The 23,750-nt window shown below is 36.6% G+C and overlaps 1 protein-coding gene across 1 annotated transcript; it reads left to right on the forward strand.

Annotated features, from left to right (window-relative positions):
- The first annotated feature begins 11,616 nt into the window (after positions 1-11,616).
- LOC138709066 (uncharacterized) lies at positions 11,617-23,246 on the forward strand. The gene is made up of 4 exons (XM_069839568.1): positions 11,617-11,869; positions 17,161-17,928; positions 20,236-20,464; positions 23,006-23,246. Exons 1-4 carry the CDS (start codon positions 11,723-11,725, stop codon positions 23,170-23,172), a joined length of 1,311 nt encoding a protein of 436 aa, XP_069695669.1. The 5' UTR covers positions 11,617-11,722; the 3' UTR covers positions 23,173-23,246.
- Positions 23,247-23,750: the final 504 nt, after the last annotated feature.

Consider the following 23,750-nt stretch of genomic DNA (forward strand, 5'->3'; position numbering starts at 1 on the left):
AGGATCAGATAGAAACTGACCTATACGGACTCTGCTGTATGTTTCACTGAGACACATTTTAATTAATCGAACTAGTTTCTTGGGAATACCAAATTCAATAAGAATATCATATAATACTTCCCTCTTAACCGAGTCATATGCCTTTTTGAAATCTATGAATAACTGATGTACTGTACCCTTATACTCCCATTTTTTCTCCATTATCTGCCGAATACAAAAAATCTGATCAATAGTCGATCTATTACGCCGAAAACTGCACTGATGATCCCCAATAATTTCATCTACGTACGGAGTTAATCTCCTCAAAAGAATATTGGACAAAATTTTGTACGACGTCAACAAAAGTGATATTCCTCGAAAGTTACCACAGTTCGTTTTGTCCCCCTTTTTAAAAATAGGTACAATTATGGACTCCTTCCATTGTTCTGGTACAATTTCCTTTTCCCAAATAGCAAGTACAAGTTTATAAATTTCGCTATATAATGCACTTCCACCCTCTTGTATTAATTCTGCTGGAATTTGATCGATACCTGGAGACTTGTACTTTTTCAGATTTTCTATCGCAATTTCGACTTCTGAAATCGTGGGTTCGGGTATAAATGGCTCAGCAGTTTGTATTTCAATATCGTCCCGATCATTTCTATTTGGCCTATGTACATTTAGTAGTTGCGCAAAATAGTTTTTCCATCTGTTTAGGATTGATGAAGAGTCTGCAAGCAAGTCACCATTCTCATCCTTGATCACGTTTACCCTTGACTGATATCCGTTCTTAAATTCCTTTATACCCTTATATAAATCTCGAATGTTTTTATTCTTACTATTTGTTTCTACCTCATTCAGTTTTTCCTTCAAGTAACCTCTCTTTTTATTCCTAAGTGTACGACTTGCTTCCCGTCTTTCATTGAAATAATTATCTCTATTCTCCTCAACTGGATCCTGTAAGAATTTCAATTTTGCCTGTTTCCTTCTTTCTACTACCATGCAACAATCTTCATCAAACCACGGTTTCTTTTTCTTAGTTTCATAATAACCTATGCTCTGCTCAGCTGCAATTTTGATACTATCTCTGATATTTTCCCACACGCTATTAACATCTAATTCTTTCTCAACTTCGTCGGAACTTTCTAAAGTGGCAAACCTATTCGAAATTTCGACCTGATAATTTTGCATATAAATTTAAATTCAAGCTTAATTTATCCTATTTAGTAATAATAATGTGAATTTATATTAACATGCAGCAAGGGAATGATTTCAGTGTAAAAGCCTCACAATGTCTTATTGCATGTAATTGGGAGTAAAATATTTTCTTTAACATTTATACACCAATGGTCCCAATAATGCTTGACGAACAATGAAAGAGTCTTACTTCGAAATAATCAGTACCTACTACGTAAAATGAAATACTGTGTTCGTTTTTTGTTGTTTCGAAATTACTGCAATATATCTTCTTCAAATACTGTATACAAATCATGTAAATAAATTAATCTTTACAAACGACTGCTTTGTGAAGTGAGTAAGTCTATTGTTTCTTGTGTTACAATTATTATTGTCAAATATAGACACTGATTGTGTTTTTTCCTTCTGCTAAGTGTGTTTATAATATCAAAATGTCAAATTAATTGAACACTTGAAGCGCAGAATAGATTCTTGTACAACCCTCCGGCTAAGAACTGGTAAGAGCAACACATGAATGACGCAATCTGCACAGACCGGCGTTCCGCGCATATACGAGTACACTGCACTTTCAGTGTCTCATTTCTGGCATGCCTGCCATAGAATAATTCCTCTCCCGACAGGTCGCGGCCTTTAAGGCCCGTGTGGCGTGGGTTGTATGAATGAATCTAAAACGAGAGATTAAACTGAGGTAAAGAAAGGATAATATGGCCACTGCAAAAAAAACAACAAAACAAAACAAAAAAATACGTATAAACTATCCTATAAGGACGTACAGAATAAATCAAACTACAAATAAGGAAATGAAAAGTATGTTGTTATATCCCCATCTGATAAAAACACTGGAGTTAGTACTCGCAGGGATTACAATATTGCAATCCACTTTAAAATGTGTAGGTCATATGTATTACTACAGAGATAAGTGTCACAATTACATCCAAATACTCCAGACATCAGAGTTAAACTATAAGAGGAAGGTACTGAAAATTTCACGCTATCAGCATTGGAAGCAGAGATGTGATGACGTAATAAACAGCAGTGGATTACAAATGTATGCCGCGCGAGTACTGGAGGGTTAAAATGTGAACGAAAGTAGAGCTCAATCATAGGCTAGTTCTCGAAAGTCGTTGTACTGTTTGCTACAGCAAGCGAGAGTGTAAGTTCAGCGCGCTGAGTCACAAATCCGATTGAAGTCAAGAAAGTGGTTAAAATTGAAATGCATAAAACTCTTCTGTGTTTCAGGGAACAGATATTCCAAACATGTGAAGAGTGTAGTTGTTCGTCAATTTAACGATCTCTTGTAAATAACAGACACACAATTCTAGTTGAGAAACACAGTTATAATTTAACAATAGGCGACCCATCACTAGGCTTGTATTGTTGGGAATAGATTACAAAGTTGACTGCAGGATGGTACTTAGGCTGGGCACGTGAGCTAGGATGAGACCATTGACTTGGTTCTGAGATCGATAACGCAAATAACAGATCTAAAAGTAAATATAAGTACATAGCATTACAAAAATATATTTTCACGTATATTTTGTTATGTGTAGAAGAATTACCATAGAATTATTCCTGGGTTTGAGTTTCCTCCTGTCTTTTCTTGTGCTACAATATCTCTGTATATAATATCGCTTGTCACCTCGTATGTTTGTATGACATCATTTACATGCAATATTCCTGCCATTCACTTCAAAGCACACACCAAATTCCGCTGCAAAAATATGCGCCTGAGAACCTTTAATTTTTGGCATTACTATTCAGCAGGTACGTTGTTTACGCATGCCAGAGTACTGACTGGTGAACGGATAGTCAAATTGAAACCACCGTAACGCATCCCAACGTTCACCAACATTACAAGTCTACTCATCACTATAGTAAATATCTGCCGTGCTAGAGGTTTCAGCTAGTAACGGGTCTAGAGATAGACCGAAACTTCATACAGATGTTTTTTATCGTTGAATAACGTTTATCTACGAGCCTACGATACACAGAAATAATGTAAGTCACACTGGCGCGTAACATTATTGTGAGTTAATAACTGAGTACCTTCAAAAGATAGACAACACAAACATATATCTAAATTAAAGATTAAATTAATAAAGAAATTTGTATCTAGGTCTATGTAATTTATTTTATTTCATAATTATGGATATAGAAATAGAACAAAATGCAAAACTCATTATCCTCAATCAATCAATCAATCAGCTTTATTGGCATAAGTACAAAGTGCTATGGACATGGTCAATAAAATTACATTAAAACCTTACACTAGTACTAATAATAGAATTAGGGAATTCTTTAAAGATACCTTGGCAATGGACATACTCTCAAATCCTAACTGTGAAACACCGAGATCTGATTCATGAATAGATACGGTGATTGAGCTACGAATCGAAGTAGCGAGGTACACTTTTAAATCACCGCTAGAGTGCGGTATTATCCAAGTGTCAAGGTAATTGATGTGCGTACAAGCGAAACAAAGAAGCAACAGTAGCAAGACAGGAGCATCTCTGCACTGCATTGTCGAACAACGCTCAGTTTTACCTTATTTCTGGGCATAAGTTCTGGCAGCAAAGGATATCCATAAAGAAATTCGGCCTGTGTATGACATTGCCTGTCACGTCAAGTGGCCTACAATAAAATTGGACCTTAACGTCGTATTAAGGATGGACAAGTATGGAACATCGAGTCGATCTGCCAGAGGAGATTGTCATAAAGGTCAATGCGTAACAGTATGGCGACTTGATCCGAACAGGCAAGATGTAGGAACGATATGCATCTCAGATCGATGACGAACTGAACTTGGTTTTAAAACAATTTATGTTATTCTGATTATTACACATATATTTGATGCTTTATGACCATAATATAAAATCATTACTCTTCAAATTAATATTTTATATGTTCATTGATCTAAATAATAAGTGGGTTTAAACCTAGAAGAATTTAAAATTATGGTTAGTTGGTTTCTATAGCAAAAACATTTGATCAATAGCTCCTCTCAATTGGTAACGGCTTAATTATGATTTACGTTTTAAGGGCATTCAACCTGACAAGAAATTTGTGAGATTGTGCACATTGTCAGACAAATAACCAAGATCTCGGAGCTACTATTCGAATTTCAGGAGATCTGACCAAGAATACGAGTCCCCCTCCCCTCAATATTACATACAACTCCCGGCACGGAACCGGCCGGCCAATGACTGAGTCTCGTTTGTCCCCGCTGGCCAATGATACCACCCCCATCCACCTGCCCCTTCAGAGGCGCTGACTTGCTAACTTTCTCTCCTCTTACCCCTCGAGGACCATATTCCGCTTGCCGGGATCCTCTCGTGAAATTTGTGCAGTACGTTGCTTCTGTATTATAAGTGAATATAAAGAAAGGAAAGCCCACCTGTTCGAATTATCACCAAGAGCTTGTCTTCTTGAGTACTTGGAGAATAATAATGTTGATCAGTTTTATAAACTTCTTGTCTTTTTACTTTAATGACTACCTAACTAGTCAGACAGATTATTCATTCGCCATTCATCATGGTGGAGGCAATAAGTAACTACCAAAAAAATTCTGAAATAATTTTGAAAATCCTGATAGCAACAAGCTATATATTGTGGGTCCCTATCACCCACGGAAAGTCGCGTCCTCAGGTTGAGGATAGAGGAGACGGCCTTCAGATATGGTGGATAGTTGCGAATATATTGAATAAGCAGTCACGGACAGCAGATAAGGGGTGGTCCTCCATATTGTGGGTTGGACAAAGAGCTAACAACCCGTCATCGTGTAAAAACAGCTTGTTACGAAACCCCAACATAAGCCTCGGAATGAGACTAATTCCATGGCACGACAATAGCAAAGGAGAATATGATGCTAGGAACTGGATTAATCTTACTCAGGATAGGGATCGACAGCGGGTTTATGTGAGGGCGGCAATGAACCTTCGGGTTCTCTAAAAGCCGTATGTATGTATGTATGTATGTATGTATGTATGTATGTATGTATGTATGTATGTACACTTAGAGGCAAAAAGAATGGGCCGGCCGACAATTTCTAAGTTCCAGAGACATAACATTGCGCATGCTCATCTCGTCAAAGCCGTAGTTCACTAGGTAACACATATTAAACCATTTAAATTTGCTGTATTTTGTTTAAGAGGCTAAAATATGTAATAAAATCGAATGGCGGGTTGATTCTAGATACACCAGGGCCCTTGAAGTGTGAAATAATTATAAAATTGATAAATACAAAATCAACCGGAGCGAATATGAACAGGGAAAGTACGTATTATGCCGAACTGATATTAACAAGTTATAGTAGCGTACGTCGTTACGGCACTGGTCTGAACAATTTGATAGTAGTAGCTCAAGGTTCGAATCTCCCCCAATCTTCTTTTTTTAATTACAAATTTGCCATCATATGTGTCTCGCAAAGCTATAATTATGTCGCGATATCTCTTAGAATATGCCCAAACTCTAATAAATAATAAACCTCCCTCTCTCTTTCAAGCAATAGGTCTACTGCTATCTGTTAATACAACGGAAAATGATATCCAGAAGGAACACTTTTCTTCCAGCAGGATAATGATCCCATACACACCGCCAACCGGATTCAAAGATGGTTTACGAGGAGGCGTGATGTGGACCCAGTCGACTAGCCTCCAAATTCACCAGATATGAATCCGATTCAAAATTTGTGGGCTGCAGTCAAAAGGATCCTACGCTCTAATTGGGCAGATCAACCACCCGTTCGGACACCTGAGGAATTGTGGGACAGAGTTCTAGATGCGTGGGAGGAGATGACTAAGAATTTAGACCTGTTCCATAATCTTGTGAACTCCATGCCGCGCAGAATGAGGGCAGTTGTTGACGCAGGTGGTTTGTGGACGAGATACTAGTCTCCATCACAGGCCTTGTTTTGTTAATATATTAAAAAATTGTTTTTTTTTTAATTTAATTATTTATTTGTGTTTGATATGCGTCCGGTTTTTTAGGATGTGAAACAAGTATTTTTGTTTATACAGGCCAGGTCTCGCCTATTAATAGCCCACAGGTGATGGGCAATACTATTTTTACAAGGCAGGCATAACGAAGTTTGTTAAGAAATGCCATTTTACATTTAAACTAATAAATTAAGTAAAATTTAAAATAAAAAAATAATAATTTTACCGCACCGGGAGGCGAACTCACAATCTCCTGTACAGATGTCAGACTTCTTACCACTGGGCCACACACTGCTCGTAAGGTTTACTACATTATAGAAGGACGACTTTCAATGAAGAGACACAACAGCAATGCCTTGCAGTGGATTACGTTTACACGAGTGAACCGCGCGATATAACTTGGCATTTCTATCGACCAAGAGTCGGCCCATTCTTTTTGCCGCTAAGTGTATGTATGTATGTATGTATGTATGTATGTATGTATGTATGTATGTATGTATGTATGTATGTATGTATGTATGTATGTATGTATGTATGTATGCATGCATTTATGTATGTAAGTATGTATGTATGTGCGGGTTCGATCCCGGGCCAGGTCGATGGCATTTAAGTGTGCTTAAATGCGACAGGCTCATGTCAGTAGATTTACTGGCATGTAAAAGAACTCCTGCGGGACAAAATTCCGGCTCATCCGGCGACGCTGATATAACCTCTGCAGTTGCGAGCGTCGTTAAATAAAACATATTTTTTGTATGTATGTATGTATGTTTGTATGCATGTAAGCATGTATGTTTGTATGTATGTTTGCATGTAAGTATGATGTAGGAGTAAACACGTCTTTCTTAAGAAAACTGTTCGCTCGAAATGAGCCACCGGCATAGTTCAGTCGGCAGAGACGCTTGCTTTCTGTTCCGAATTTGCGCTCGGGCGAAGGTTCGAGTCTCTGATTACCTGGTTTTCCCCTACTGGAAGGTGAATGTCAGGTAATCTTGGCGAATAGTCGGCCTCATCTCGCCAAATATCAATTGCCTATTATCAATTCCATTGACACTGAATAACCTGGATGTACACAAAGCGTCGTTAAATAAACGAATATGCTAATAATGTAGACTACTAATACAAAAATTGAAATTAAATTCTTTGTTGGCTTAGAGCAAGACTCATAATTAGAAGTAGTGGATGAACAATCCTTCGCGCGCCCGCACTTTCACGACTTACGTCTAGACGGCGGAACCAGCTGCTAAGCCTTCGGCCTCCACCTCGTTGAAGGTCGTGTCAGGCGTCGGTGTGAGTTGTAGTTTTGCAAAATGAGCACTTGTTCTTTAGGCCATGTAAAACAGTGTGTTAAGTTAATATGGCTCAATTCATGTATTAAATTCCCCAATGAGTATTCATGTATGACTCATGCGTGCGTACTGAATCGGCTCGTCCTGTAAAGAGATTATTTTAAGAGAGATTCCCTGTGTCAAAGTTCCAAAACGAAATTCGATTCAAAGTATATTGGCGTTTATTTTTTTAAGTGTATATTAGTAATAACTTACATGACAAACTCTAGGTAGATTTATTGCGTAATTCCTGACACACGTTCACAGTGGTTATCGGCTTGACTCGCCCAAGACCTGCAAGCAGTCAAAGCGGGCGAGCGGAGGATTGTTCACCCAGTATTTTGAGATGGTAAACCACATGCCGAAACTATTTGTTTCTTAGCAACAGGGATCGAAAATGTCCAGGGAAGAATTCTATAACAAAATTACATCCTGTTAAATATATGCGCTCATAATGTACCTCAACTCAGTCTAGAACGTAAGGCATTCCGTTTACTAATCACCTAGTTAAACAGTGCATTGGTTTGGAATAATTTGACAATGCATTTCGTGATAGATGAATTGGGCCTTATAGTCCAGTATCCTTGCCTGCTAGATCGCCTGATCTAAGCTCGTTAGATCTTTTTGTGTGGGCGACATGAAGATTGAAAATTATCGTACTCCAGTTGTTTCCACGAGGACCTTAAAGGAAGGGTCGTTGCTACAGTCGGCAATGTTATTCCTTACATGCTTGCGATGATCTGACGAGGTATGACTGAGGTGCAGAGGAGTATGGAGAATCACATTCTGAACAAATTCTGCAGAGTAATTTCTGTTAGATGATAGTGCAATTACATTCATGTGTTAATTATTTTGCTTTTTTGTATGTACAGTTTCTTATAAAGTATTAATGTCATCTTTTGTTAACTAATTAATTATGCTTTCTTAAATGAAAAATAACTGTTTTAGAGGTAAAAGTAAAAGTAAGGTGATAAAGTAGAAATAGCTTGTGCCTTGTGAACAATTTATTGGTTTCTGACCACTGGTTACCAGTCTAATTGTTTAACAGATTGTCCTCACAACTGCTGGAAGTTTGTGAGTTGAATTTAATATCACCCTGTATATTTGATACCTTTTAAAATAAACACACAGAAAGCCTTCTTTTTTCTAACTCTTTGAAGATGTCGATACAAAGATACAGTTCTAAATGTCTGCAAACAAAAGAAAATAGCTATTCAGCTAGACAAAGTCTGCGAGAATTTTACGATAAGCCACAGTTCACAGTTTTAAGAAGAACGATACCATACATTTATCCAGGAGAGACCCTTCACACAGGAGTATGAAGTCTCATGGCCTGAGATATTCAAATTTTTCATAATCACTTTTAACTTACTATGGCTTTAATTAAAATTATATTCTGCCTTGTCAAATTCGTTGGCTCTAGTCCAAAGCCTAGGCACTTGACAATGAAGTCATTCACCGTCTTGAATTCTAGAACATTTCTGTACAATCTCAACTTCTCGTAGCAATGCTTTGCATTTTTTAATGTGTTCCATTTGCATCAGGCAATAAACTGGATGATGTATGGGAAATTCCTATCCTGTGCAGGTGGCTTGCCAAGCAATCATGATTTGTTATCAACATGAACATCGCAACAGCAGATTGATGTGGCCCTTGGAAGATTATATAAGATTTGATCAATGAAATGTCTCTGGTTTTATCTTTTTCTCCATCCGAATTTTATTGTTTTGGCATATCTCAATTTACTTCCGATTAGTTCTTTTACAAAATAAAATGAATGTCTGTTATTACAGGGTTTTAAATTTCAGCGCCCTCTTTATTAGGAACTCTTAAGGTATTCTTATGTACTCTCAAGGTTCAGGTAATAAAAACGGACCCAATAAGAACGGTCTTCTTTCTTTGATTTGCTTCAGAGTTGAACCGGTTTGTGAATTAGAATTTTTAAACGATACATAAACCCAAGAAATGATTCCATCTTAGGGAAGTCCTACTTTTGAAAATAAGTATAGGTAATTTGTTACCTCGTGAAATCTACTTGACCATAAGGAGAAGAAAAAAGTAAACTGAAAAGATTCCCTCCCTCGCTATGCTTCCACTTGAAGACACCTAGCTCACTTATCTCCACCATAAGGTTCTTACTATAAGCCACGTCACACGCTTGCATTTAGCTTAACGAGATAACGAATGACGTATAATTTCATTTATTATTTTTCATGTAATATTCATTGCGCTCTTGCAGTGACCTAAGTGGATTTTTTTGTAAATTCCTTTAATGGTTGTGAGAGCTATGAAAACTGCCGCAGAGAAAATTCGTCTTTTTTCGAATGTTCGATGAGAACCAGAAGGACCAAAGCAGCAGTCCATGAGAATGACATTTTCAGTCCTCAAGAGAGTTAAAAGGAACGAAACGGCAACTACTTCAGGAGTTAAACAAAGAAGATCTGTGCTTAAATAAAAGTCAAATATAAATCTAATGATTTGTGTGAATCTTGCTCAGGATTTTTTTTTTCTAAAAATAATATTGTATGAAGGGAAAATAAATTTCAAAGAATATATTTTAATGAAATATGCCTACATAATTTCATTTTTCACTTTGCTTGATATAACGAAATAAAAGTAATCGTCAGAGATGATTTCGAGTACTAAAATGGGGGAACTTTGGCTTACACCGGGGAAACTTAGGCAACAACGTTTCTGGGTTTGTTCCATTTAAGTCATTAGCGGTTTTACGTAAAACCTCTGATACCGAATAAGATCACAGAATCCATCTTTCACCACGCTTGACGTCCTAGAAATTGCTCTACCTATTACTAAATACTTAAATCAGAGTAATGGAATTGCCCATCGCTGTGGCCTCGTGCTAGCGTCTTCGTTCCCGAAACCAGCGGACCGGGGTTCGATTCCCCGGATGGAACGAGTTGCCTGGGCGAGGTTTTATCGGGTTTTCCCTCACTATGGATGAATATCAGGTAACTTTATCAGGCGTATGGAACCCCATTCGTTCTCGCCACTTCCTTTCCTCCCTCATCATTCTGGTTGTCTTCCTTGGTTTTCAGATCGCGCCTGTGGCGGTTCTCCGAAGCTGCTGATGCACTCGTTCGGCCTCTATGGATATGTCAAGCATGGTAACTGGTGACTCAGCAGTGGAAACCACTCCCCTCCCGATGGGAGAGGGGTCTACAACTCAGATCGTTGAGGAGACGGAAGGGGTAGTCTACACCTCAGACCGTTTAAGGGGGTGAATGTGGGGCTCTTGGGTGTGGAATGGTATATGGACTTGGAGGGATGGCGGGACTGGTCATTAGGGTGTTAGCGGTTAAGCCGGTTCGGCTGGATGCGGTCGGTGGGCTTGCAGGGGCGCACAATAGACCATAGGTCGCGGTGCACAGAGATGTTCCCCTCCAGGCCTCAGAGAGAGAGAGAGAGAGAGAGAGAGAGAGAAAATGATGGAATTATAAATACAAAATCTCCTTCATAAAATCTTCTTCCATAAGCCGACAATCTACATCAAACGATATCTCAATTAAGCCAAAGGATTTAGCTTCTCAGTAAGTAGTAGACAAATGAACAGATTATTTCCCATGAAAATCCCCCGCCATCCCTAGGGTGCGACGTTACGAAATTTGAGTCCTGTGGCAAGCAACCACTAAACCTTTAAATTATAAATATCTTGTGCTTCTTTTAAGGCACAAAAGGACCTAAGATAATGTCACGGTCATTCAATAATGCAAGTCACTTACTATTCAGTATCTTGGCCAGAATCTGAACTGGGGGAATCCTACGTGTATGTATTTTTCATGACTTCTATCTCCAATGTTTTATTTTGTTATGGTATATCTAACAAATTACCAACAAGAGGAGGTTACAGAAATATTGAACATTGTACTTCCATCCATTCCAGTATTCGGAGTAACATCTATGTACAAACAAAAGACGAATCCTGGCAATAATTGAGTTGTAGTGCTTGGAAAACAATGTTTCTGCGGAAGCAATGTTTGTATTTAATAGTAGCTTGAGTGGCAAAGAAGATAATACCATTAATTTTGAAGACCACGACAGGTACTGAAAATATTGTGATTATAATGTACGTAAGTGTTGGTGTAGCTTCTTCTGAGAATTGCTTGACCTTGGCTAAGATGTTTGATATTACGAAACTCCCACACGAGGAAGCACAATGGTGGCCTCGTGACGGGGAAAGATGAATTTCTTGCTCTTCCTCGCTGAGCCATTATAAAATGAAGCACCTCTTTACAAGCTGCTGCATTTGTTAGTCCAAGTACCAACACGATGCATGCGGTAGTGGTGTTGTGTTTATCAGCTGCCATCTTAGGCACCTGCAAGGCCGCCGTTTTGCCTGCAGAGGAGACAGACCTGGAGCTCACGGCAGATGACACGGATTCGGGAAATTGGACAGCGAATTTGGGCGACATGGAGGTATTTCAGCAACCCGAATTCTATAAGCCAAAAGTGAAATTGCGATATAAAAAATGCACTTAGTACCATAATTGCCGCAGATTACATCCATAGATGTATTTCTACTTCAAGACTATTATTGCGTAACATATTCATATACCGTATATCCGTTTGCCTTTTCAAGATATAATAATAATAATAATAATAATAATAATAATAATAATAATAATAATAATAATAATATTTCACTGCATTTTATTTTATAATTATACGCAGTATTCAGAAAAAGTATTATGCTGTTTTAAAATATTAATTCGAGATATTACCCACGAAAATAGGCCCTAAATATTTTAGCATCCCTTGTATAGAAAAAATGGTTTTTGGTACATTGTTTCTGTGCAATGATTAATTTTTAAACAATGTTGGATTTCCTTCATATTTAGATCAAGGATTTAGCTAAATCACAAATGTTGCATGTTATATCAATTTTTGTTAGAATTATTACGTCCTTATTAAAAGTGAGATCACAAAGTCGGGATATACCGTGAAATGGAGTAACTTTGACAGATCTATAATTATTTTCAAAGTTTACTGAGTTGACGCAGAAATATTCGGTTTAAAAAGGAATCGCTTTTAACATTCATACCTTGTTTGTTATTCCAGATTAATTACAGTTCTTCTATTTATATTCCTTTCTATACTTTTTTATTTTATTTTTAACTGCAAATTTTATCCCGTAGAAAATGAACCTTGACGGGTTTATTTTTAAGTTTGTTTGATAATCATGTATTCAGTGTGGGTAACTTTGGCATGTAAATACGTTTTAAGAATATTAATTATTGCGGTATCTACTATTTAACTCTTTAATCACAATTATTGTTGACGTGCAATATTCATGCACATAAACAAAGTAAATGTTATAATTATTTTAGACCTTTTATGAACAGAGAAAATGTTCTATTATTATTATTATTATTATTATTATTATTATTATTATTATTATTATTATTATTTAGATAAAACCGAAGAAATAAAATTGTTGCACAGATAGGGGTATTCTTAAATAATTTATTTTCTTATTAGTCTCTGATAATTATTAGACCTATATTATAATATTATATTATATTATATTATATTATATTATATTATATTATAATTATTATATTATTTAAATCTCTTATGTATACTTTTTATGACGTACACCGCAGCCTTGGGCTTATTGTGCTCACCAGTCCTGTTCTGAGAATGATTTTGTCGTCGAACATCCGTGCTCTTGTACAAATATAGCACACAACTCCGTGAACTTAACCCGGGCTATGGCAATGATGACAATGGCATTCGAATTAATAATGGCGAAATGAGTCGGAGATTACTCGGTAATTCTGCTTCAATTGGTTGAGAAAACACTTGGCAAAAAAACCCCATCCAGGATTATAACCCAGGACCTCTTGTTTCACGGTCAGACATGCTTACCATTACTTCACAGAGATGGATTGATTAATAAATAAATTAATTCATTCATTCATTCATTCCTTAAATTGTCTAATTAATTTGACACTTTTTTGTTTTACAATTTGAATTAAATGTCTTATCCACTTTAATTATTTTGGTATTTATTTACTTACTTATTGACTTGTTTATTTATTTCCTTAGTATTTCATTTATTTCTTTCACTTATACAATCTTCATTAATTATTATTATTATTCTTAAACTTTCTACCACGTACTAAACCTGGTGGCCTGTTACGGTCTTACTCCATCGTTTCAACGGACGGCCCAAAGATCTTGTTCACAAAGGGTGGTAATTTAGTGCTTGGCGTGGTATTCTTTTTCCAGGCATCCTGACTATATGAGATTTCCATTTCTGTCTATAATGTCGAATTTTCTCTAAAATTGGGTCAATATTTAATTCTTTCAAAATATCCTAATTTGTCTTCTTGTTTTCTTCAGCAATTAAATCTGTAATTATTATTCATACAGCAATGACTAATTAAATCCATAAGCTCTAATCCCTGAATGGTCTGGGCGTCCATTTTGTAATTATTTTACCTGAAACTACAAAGACATAGAGGGTCTCCCTTAACCTATTGTCTACCTGACGCCCGGCGCAATAAAATAATTTAGTACGTTATAATAATAAATTACATAGTTTCATTTCCTAGTCGAGATTCGAACCGACTACTGTGACTTAGAGCAACGATATAGCTGCGTCTCATCCGTTTTCTACATTGAAGCCTATTTATTTCATACATAATATAATAATAAATATAGTATTATTTCTCATATTCCTTAATAAATTAATTGTTTCAGATAATTCTTCATATAGTATTACCTCGTATGGTTATATGAAAATGTATTTATATATCCATGTATTTAATGTTTTCGTAATGCATTTTTCATTAATTCAATGACTAATTTTGTACTTCAATCATATCTTAATTCCTTCGTTATTATTTTGCTTCATTCACTTAATTGTTCCTTTAATTTTATTATTAATTCAATTTAGTAATGAATTTATTCAATAATAAATTAATGCTCTTATTTAATTCTTTATTTATAACTGAAGTGTTTTTTACTCTCTGTCGAATATTTTGCAAGGTATAATATTTTTTCTTAACTTCGTACTTCCGACTCTATTTTTCTGAAAACTTAAAAACTTTTTCGGAGGAAATTTCGCTTATAGAGGATACATTCCTATTAAAGTCCCGACGCTGTTATTTCCGGCATGACTCCGGCTCTTTGCTTACGTCTTAGAAAGTGAAGGCTCTATAAAGTCTAGGTAGGTAGGTAGTATCGTTCGCCATTTTTGTTCTTACGTTGCCGAGCTACCATACGAGGAATCTATTTGCCACACCGTCAAACATTATCATGTCGTAGCTCCTATGATAATAAATCATACGCAATGTAATTCAGCAAATAATTGAGCGGCAAATAACGTCTTCGTGTGCTTTCTGCGAACGCCAACGAAAGAGCTAAAATGGCGGGCGATTATATTAAGTATTTATCGAGCCTTAAGAAATGAATCAGCGAATCACAAGACGCACACGTTTAAATGTAGCCGACCTGCAACGCGATTGGCTGCCGGAAATTAGAGCGACGGGACTATAGGTGAATATATAATTTCCTTTCATAGCTCCATGCTCCAGTAGCTGTTACGTAGTCGCCCTTCTGGCACCAATTTATTTATTGTTACTGTGGTGTGCGGTTTTACCGAACATCAGTATTGTTATGATACCAATTCTAAAAAAAAAAATAATATTTGTTGTGCGCGTTTCTTATTGCACTTACATTAAGTTTTACCTTAGTTTACGTCGGATCGCTTCTAGAATGGTTGACTACTGCGTTCGACTCCCGGTGATAATCATACTCAAATTCATCACGATTTTCTGAAATCACCATTATAATATAATATAGGCTAATGGAAAGACACTAATTGTACTTCGTTTCCATTTATCGTAACAGTTTACTTCCTTAGTTAATTTCACTCATCACACTCAATTTAACTAATATTACTTACTTTAATTGTTATGCTAGGTTTAATCAGGATATCGACGGCCCAGTTCAAGAGGGAAACAACTCAAAATTTAAAGTTTTGAGAAATCTGAATTTTAAAGCTTCATGTTGATGTGAAAATCTAATTCACATTCTAATTTGAAACTCATAGAATATAAGAAACATGATTAACAAAATCTGGAGTAATTTCAACGATACTGTGACACGTACCTATTAATAATATATTTACATTATCTAAACAACAAAATGTTTTGCTTTATGCATTAGCATTTATTTTTTTGAAAAGAATATTTAATTAATTTGAATTTGTTAAATAAATAAATAAATGTCCGTTAACGAAATAAGTATCTGAGTAATGCATAAGTAAATGAATGAATATGAATGAATGAATGAATACTGGTACCGTATCAGTAGACCTATCCATTTCATAAACCGTCAGCGATGTTTCTGCTTGGTTACGCTAGGTTTACGCGACCGACACGTCTGTTGACATGTGCAGTTAGTTTTCAGCGCACGCACACCCAATGCATTGGGTGCCCAAAGTGCAAAATGCCCGCCGTGAGCACATCTGTGACTTGGACAATGAAAAGCTTAATAACGGCCAAAAGTCCAACACTAAGCAAAGGATTTTGAATTGTTGAAAACCGCATTTCATCTTCAGTTGGAAAAATACTCTTAAGATTGCGCTCGGGCGCGGGTTCAATTCCCGTTTGGGCTGATTATCTGGTTGGGTTTTTCCGAGCATTTCCCCAAGCGTAAGGCAAATGTCAGGTAATCTATGGTGAATCCTCGGCCTCATCTCGCCAAATATCATCTCGCTATCATCAATTCCATCGACGCTAAATAATCTCGTAGTTGATACAGTTTTGTTAAATAACCAAGTAGAAAAAAATACTCTTAAGACGTTCATGCCTTAAGAAAAACCATAGTGTCATCATAATTAACACAGACTACAATTAGCACATCCGATTATCTTCAACAGTACTAACGATGTAAGTGAATACAATGGAATTCCGCAAAGAAAAATAGTTCTGTCATTTCCTCATCGATAACCAATTAGAATTAAACACGATCATATGCAGGCAATGTTACTTCTATTTGGTCTGAATAAATATACCTACTTATTGAATAGTGTGATGTGTATCCACGTGCGGATAAAATAAGTGCTAACTTTTAACCAAAGTTCATAGCTAAATCAGCGAATTCACTTCTTGCTAGGCAATACCCTAGATCATATATACCCCAGATAGGTCGGCCTTATAGGCTTTGACGTTAACAACTTTTGTCAGATTTACTACGCTCCCATCTAGTTGTTATATAAATAGTGACGTCATAATTCCCATATGAATTGCATTAGCGACTGTACTGCCATCTTGTGTTCGTTTACGGCGGACAGGTGGCGATCATGGCGGTTGTTCTCTTCAAACTGCAAACGATTTTAACATAGCGATGTTCTACCTGTTACATATATGATCTAGGGCAATACATTCCTGTACAAGTTATTAACTTGCTTGTCGAGGATTTTATAACGCGTTACAACATTTCTAAAATATTTCAGAAAATGATCATAGATCATAGACCAATAGTTAATGTGCTACAGGGTAGTTATACTTTGGCATACAGCATATAAATTCAACACAGGGATTTATCTTCAAACTGTCCCGATATTCGAGAACAAAAATATTCCCAGTTTCTTGCCAAAAACCGAACTGAGGTTCACTGAATTTGCAGAATATAACATTACCATTTAAGTTACAATGGAGGCCGTCTAATTAATTATTTTGTCCAATTGTCCACAGGTTAACATTGAACACAAGCACGGCGAACGCGCCCAGAACTCTTCCGGTTATTGGACAATGGACATCAGCCGCATCAAATTCCAGAAGCAGGACAATTCCGACGCTGATGATTCACATGATGTCGAAATAGAGAAGTCATCTGCAGCACCGTCCGAGCAGCTCAGCAACAATGACGATGCTGAAAACCAGATTTCAAACAACGAAATAGACAATGACATACCGGTTGACGACTTCAAGACGAAAGATTACGACTCATACTTTCCCCAGCCTCAGATGCCTCTTCTGCGACCAGAACTTCGACTTCCCCAATTAGACATTATGTTAAAACCTCCTTTCCAGACTTGGTTGTACGGACGACCAAACTATCTTTATGAAATGCTGCCACCAAAAGAAGAAATTATGATTAACACTCCCCTATATCCTCTAGAGGATGATGGACAAGACTTAGAGATAGCAACACCAAAAGAAGGAACCATGATTTCTACGCATTATCTTACAGATGAACAAAGTGAAGGTTCAGAGGTCATGTTACCAGAAGTAGATCTTTTGACTTTACCTCCTCGCTATCAAGACGAGTCAGGGCAATATTTCATGCCACACTTCGAAAATACAAAAGAGGGGTCAGCCGACCAATTTCAGCAAACTGAATATCATCCCCCACTCGGACTACTTCCAGATCCCCAAATCCAAAGCCACGAGTCAGAAGATGAAAGTGAAGAGACAGATGAAGTAGTTGAGGATCCAGATGGCTTCGAATATTTTAAAGGCGTAAGTACATTAAAAAAAAACTTTAATTCTAATTACTCATGGATCTGTTATATTTGCATTTTAAGCTTTAAATCTGTCTGTATATGCACGTGACCATGTTATAAGTGCGATCAAAATATCTTTTGTATTTATAGGTACTACGTAAACTACAATCATCTCAAATTATGACAAGATAATTATGTTTCCATGATACCTGTACTACAGTGCTGTTGAAAAGCACAAAATTAATTCCATTTAAAAGACAATGTTTTTTAATTTAATTTGTTAGTAATTGTTTTAAAAGGAAATTGAAGTAATGAAAACCTATTCATATGAATAAAAGTTATTTAAATAATTCTTTAACGCACAATCTTTCGGCAACTTGTAGGTTTACTAACAAGGTAAATGTTCGTGAGCTAATATCGTAACCTACCTTGCAATTTCGCTAAGAGGATCTACACATTATAGAAAGCCCATATTCAAAAATTACCTGGGAGTTCAAACTGTAACTTTGCGGAATCGAGACAGCAGTCTCTGTTAAAACACTAAGGGCCATATTCATAGACATTCTTAGCGCGGGCTTCCGGTAGGTGATCAGCGAACTAACGTTTTTCGTATTCATAAAGCAGTGTTAGAGATATGATATGAATCCTGTATAAGAAATCACTCGATAGCCGGGGCTAGCGAAATGTCTATGCATAGCACCCTAAGGGAAAAGCATAGAGTTTTATCTCTGGGTTTGTGCAGCTCTGCACAACCGCTTGGCAGTATCACAGGACGCCCCACTTTACCCCATTACTGCTGAGGAGGGGTGCCCAATTGCAGATGCGTGGCTGCTTTATCAGGCGACATTGAAGCTTCGATCTTAGGACCATTCATTTGAAACTCGCACCTGATTTTTGGTGTGTGGCATTCTTACAAGACGTGCCTTCTGTCAGCGAAATTTCAATACAGGTTTCGATATGAGCCCACTGACCAGTAGCGGCTGGTGGTCAAAATAGTGAGTGCTACAATCTCTATATCGGCCTACTGTATACACTTGTATGTATTTATCTTAATTTGAGACTCGCCTAGTGACGAAATATGAAGTCCTTACGACGTTCCTTCCTACTATAGAACTTGTCAATTACCGTTAAATCCCTCCATCTTGAACATCATACTCTTTTCTATTGACAGTATTGCAAGAGCAGTGAGACGATCCTGGGACATAGTGTTCCTTAAAAACGTTTTGATGCGTTTCAAGCAAGAAAAGCATCTTTCTGGTTCAGCAGTGGTAAATGGTGTTGTAACCAAAATACTTAACAACTTCGTTACTTTACAGAATGGATCCTGTGAATTGTTGGAGACTATGTTATGTAGTGTAACAATTCAACAGCTCCATCTATATTTTGGAAGTCGGGTCTTCCATATAGAACTCTTAAGTTGTGTCTTTAACACTCTTTTGTTCAGTATAGTATAGCTGTTGACAGCAACTTCAAGTTCGCGTTCAGGAAAAATATGCTAAAATTGTCAAAAAAATTGCTGTTTAACAGTTTTGTTGCGTCTGGGTAGATTAAAGACTGGAAACAATGAGTTGTTTCCTGAATTATACGGTCACATACTTTCTTCGCTTCAATTTTCTGGGATTCCATTTTCCGTCGCGTGTTGACTGATTCAGGAGGAACCTCAAATAACAGGTAGATGGCAGCAGCAGTCGGTCACTTGAATTACATTGTACATAGTTCGAGTTCTTCCACGAACAAGCATTCTTTCGTTACGCTTTACTTTTGCAATCTACAAGCTGTGTCGTGCTGAAGCTGACTACAGCACTTCCCCGCGTAAAAATAGCCAATCAGAACAGTGATTTCAGTTTCGCACATGCGCATTAATAGTCTACATTCTCATATAGAGTTCTTAGTAGAAAAACGATCCCCCCGAGGCACCAAAGAGCGAAGAGCGAAGACTAAACATTCTATAACGCGTCATGAACATAAACACGGGAAATTGTTATATGACACACCAAATACTATGGTATTGCAAATATATTTGAGCAAAAATTATCATTGTGCTGTAGCACTGCAGCACATACAGACGGGCTACTCCAGCCACTGACAGTTCGTTGTAATTGCCGATGATATTGCAAACTTTAATCCCGGAGAGGGAAATATCAATAATTTTACCAATTTACGAACTATGAATGTTCACAAAATTTGTAATAAAAGAAAATAACCTATATTCTCGATAAAAATAGTAGTTTTACATTGCGATTCACAATTCATGACACGTTAAAATTCTGGTACGAGAATAGTACTTGGAGTACAAATCATCATCACACATCTTATGTTTCAGGTGGGTTGGTTTAAGCTGGATCCAAGTCACAAGAATTGGGAAGGAGCTCGCGACGCATGTGCAGCAGTTGGATCACACCTCGCTGTACCTGACACAAAGGAACGTGTTCAGGTGTTTCTGAAGCTGTTTCAGAGACATCCTAACATTCCGGCCGCATCTATTCTTAGGAATCAGGCTTACATCGGCGTGAATGATCCAGAGCAGAAAAGACAGTTCACGACTGTGCAAGGTGAGTTAATGCTGTGTTGCAATATACATGTTAATTCAAGAAATTATATCGGCTATTGTGATGCTTAATATTTTGGATTCTGCTATATAAGAATGAAGATTCTAACAATTTGAATGTAACATACAGATAGCCACCTGCGTGGCTCAGTCGGCTAAGGCGCTTGCCTGCCGGTATGAAGTTGCGCTCGGGCGCGGGATCGATTCCCGCTTGGGCTGATTATCTGGTTTGGTTTTTTCGAGGTTCTCCCCAACCGTAAGGTGAATGCCAGGTAATCTATGGCGGATCCTCGGTCTCATCTCGCCAAATACCATCTTCCCATCACCAATCTCATCGACGCCAAATAACGTCGTAGTTGATACAGTGTCTTTAAATAATCAAATTAAAAAACATACAGATTTATTATTATTATTATTATTATTATTATTTATATGGCTGTCATTAATTATCAATAAAATAATGAGTTTTTAAAGAAAGCAGACACATGCTTGAGTAGTAGATGTGAAGGGTTCAAAGCCATAGTGGGCCAAGCGCCATTTATTAAAAAACTAAGAAAGTAACGGTTGAAGATAAGTGGATAGCCTGCAATAGTATAATGAACATTGACATATCATTTAGTTTTAATGTGCATACTTTATATTACTTGCTATATGTTTCCATTGAATTGTGGCAATAACTTAATTTTAACCCTCGTTTTCTAAATCTTTAATATATGGAGCTTGGCCCACTATGGTTTTGAACCCTTCATATACTCTCATTAGTGTACCGAAAAATATAAATCCCTGTAAAATCAAAACAACGATAATTTTATTCAAAACCAATGGACACCACCGCACGTCTGATGTACATACCTATCTGTAGGCATACTAAGATGAGAAATCGGAATATGTAAAACTATTTTCCATTTGTCTTTGGCTTGTTAGACTGGCCTTCCTGGCTGCATATTTTTCAAACAGAAGGAAACTTGATGTCTGGTCAATATCACTTGACAAAAGTAATTTTATCCGTTCCAGTGTATTGACGAACTTGTGAAAAATTTAGCTTCGTAACGTATGAAACGACAAATGATGAGTTTGTATTTGTGGACATACAATTAAATTTGTACTTTTTTACAGTAAACAACAGCATTTTCGAAAGAAGCTAGAAAAAAACTATAACGGTCAGAGAGGATACTGAATCCGTTTTCAAACAGATGCGTTAGACTGGCAGAAATTCCAAACTACGAGTATATTACGAAAAGATTCATTTAAATATGTACCTATTGATGGAATGTTGAAACTCTAGTCTAGGCCTATGTATTGTTAGAAGAATTTCTGTAACATTTTATGATCTTAATTCATTTACAAGAAGCAAGTAACTTTGAAACTAAATCCACGTGAGATTTTAAACAGTCATAGATATAGCCTATGCATGGATTTTTATCGAGGTGGCGTTATAAATTTAATGTAATAGTAACTGAATATGCCTCATCTACGCAATATTGCTATTATCTGTTATTCAAGAAGAATTTGGGAGATGATAATTATGTACTGTACCTATTGAAATGTATTGAGAATAAATAACAGAACAATACTTTAGTTCATTAGCTATTTTGCCACTTCGGGGCTGCGAAACCTTCTTGATTTCCCCACTAGATTGAATTATATCGTAGGAAGATGAAGCTAATACGACAACAAAGGGAAATTATTAATTCAAGTAATTTAAAGTATAACCACAGCAATATTTCTTCCACTCTAAGCACTAAAAGCCTAGAAATATTGAACTAAACTTTTGTATCGAATTTTTTTTATTGTGCAGGAATCACTGTGCAATCCCCAATGTAGATTCCCTTTGTATATAGAAATGGATTCTTTCCAATAGGCTACTAATTTTATCGGATACGACGTAAAAGTTCCCTTGGCAACCGAATTCGAATTTTTGTTTCAAACATTTTTTTTTCCTTTTTGCTATTAACATAGGTCGAATATAGCCAAAAAAAGTATGTTACCATTGATGTTATTAAAGCGTATATGCCTATATGTATTTTCTGTTACATACAATTCAAATATGAGTATTAACGCTGTTCATAAGTTAAAGCAATAAAAAGTAAGAAATTTAACTAATTCTGGATGCTTTATTTTATAGACAATAATGATGTGTTGTTGATGATGATGATGATGATGATGATGATGATGGTGATATGGAGGGCTCAGAACCATAGTGGGCCAAGCACCATTCATTAAAAACGAAGAAAGCAAGGTTTAAAATTAAGTCAATACCATAGTTTAATGAAGATTGACATATAATTTAATTTTAATGTGTATACTTTATATGACTTGCTATATGTTTCCATTGAATTATGGTAATAACTTGGTTTTAATCCTTGTTTTCTACGGTTTTAGTAAATGGCGCTTGGCCCACTATGGTTATGAACCCTTCATATGATGATATTGGTGGTGGTATTGGTGATGTTGGTTATCTTGAGGACGATTTATTTTAAAATGTAACAAGTTTGTATTTAGACGTGCAATTTGTGAAAATATTATTTGCATTATTATTTCTTAGGCAAGCCTTTCAACCCCGGTTTCCCAATTTGGTTTGTGAACGAGCCAGACAACGCTGACCCAGGAGAATCCTGCGTCACATTCCACATCGAGGGAAGGACGAGAGATGTACCATGCTTTTACTCTCTACCATTCTTCTGTGAGAAGGACATTCCTGTAGTCATCTAAAGAGGGATGAACAAAAAATGCAGCAGAACGAACAAGCAACACATGTTTGGGTCTATGTATGATGCAAAGGAATGTTAATGCAGTGCCAAGAGATCCGCAACAATCTGTGATACACAAGCAAGACAGGGTGCTACGAGATGATTATACATACACACAAATGACGTGCAGGGGTACAAGATAAATGAAATTGTGATTCATATTGTGTATAGAATATACAATGGTATTTGAGAGAAAAATTTCTTGTACCTAAGTATTTATCTCTTTAAAAGCCAAGTTCACTTAACAGAATAGGTATGTATAAAACTTAAGGAAAAATTGCGACGTACAATTATGACTAATTTGAAGGGTTCAGAGCCATAGTGGGCCAAGCGCCATTTATTAAAAACGGAGAAAGCAAGGGTTAAAGTTAAGCGAATACCATAGTTTAATGAAGATTTACTGTACATATCTTATAGTTTTAATGTGTATACTTCATTTTACTTGCTATATGTTTTCATTAAAATATGGTAATAACTTAATTTTAACCCTTTTTTTTCTACGGTTTTAGTAAACGGCGCTTAGCCCACTATGATTCTGAA

The sequence above is a fragment of the Periplaneta americana genome, chromosome 11 (genome assembly GCF_040183065.1).
Source record: "Periplaneta americana isolate PAMFEO1 chromosome 11, P.americana_PAMFEO1_priV1, whole genome shotgun sequence".
NCBI classification, from domain to species: domain Eukaryota; kingdom Metazoa; phylum Arthropoda; class Insecta; order Blattodea; family Blattidae; genus Periplaneta; species Periplaneta americana.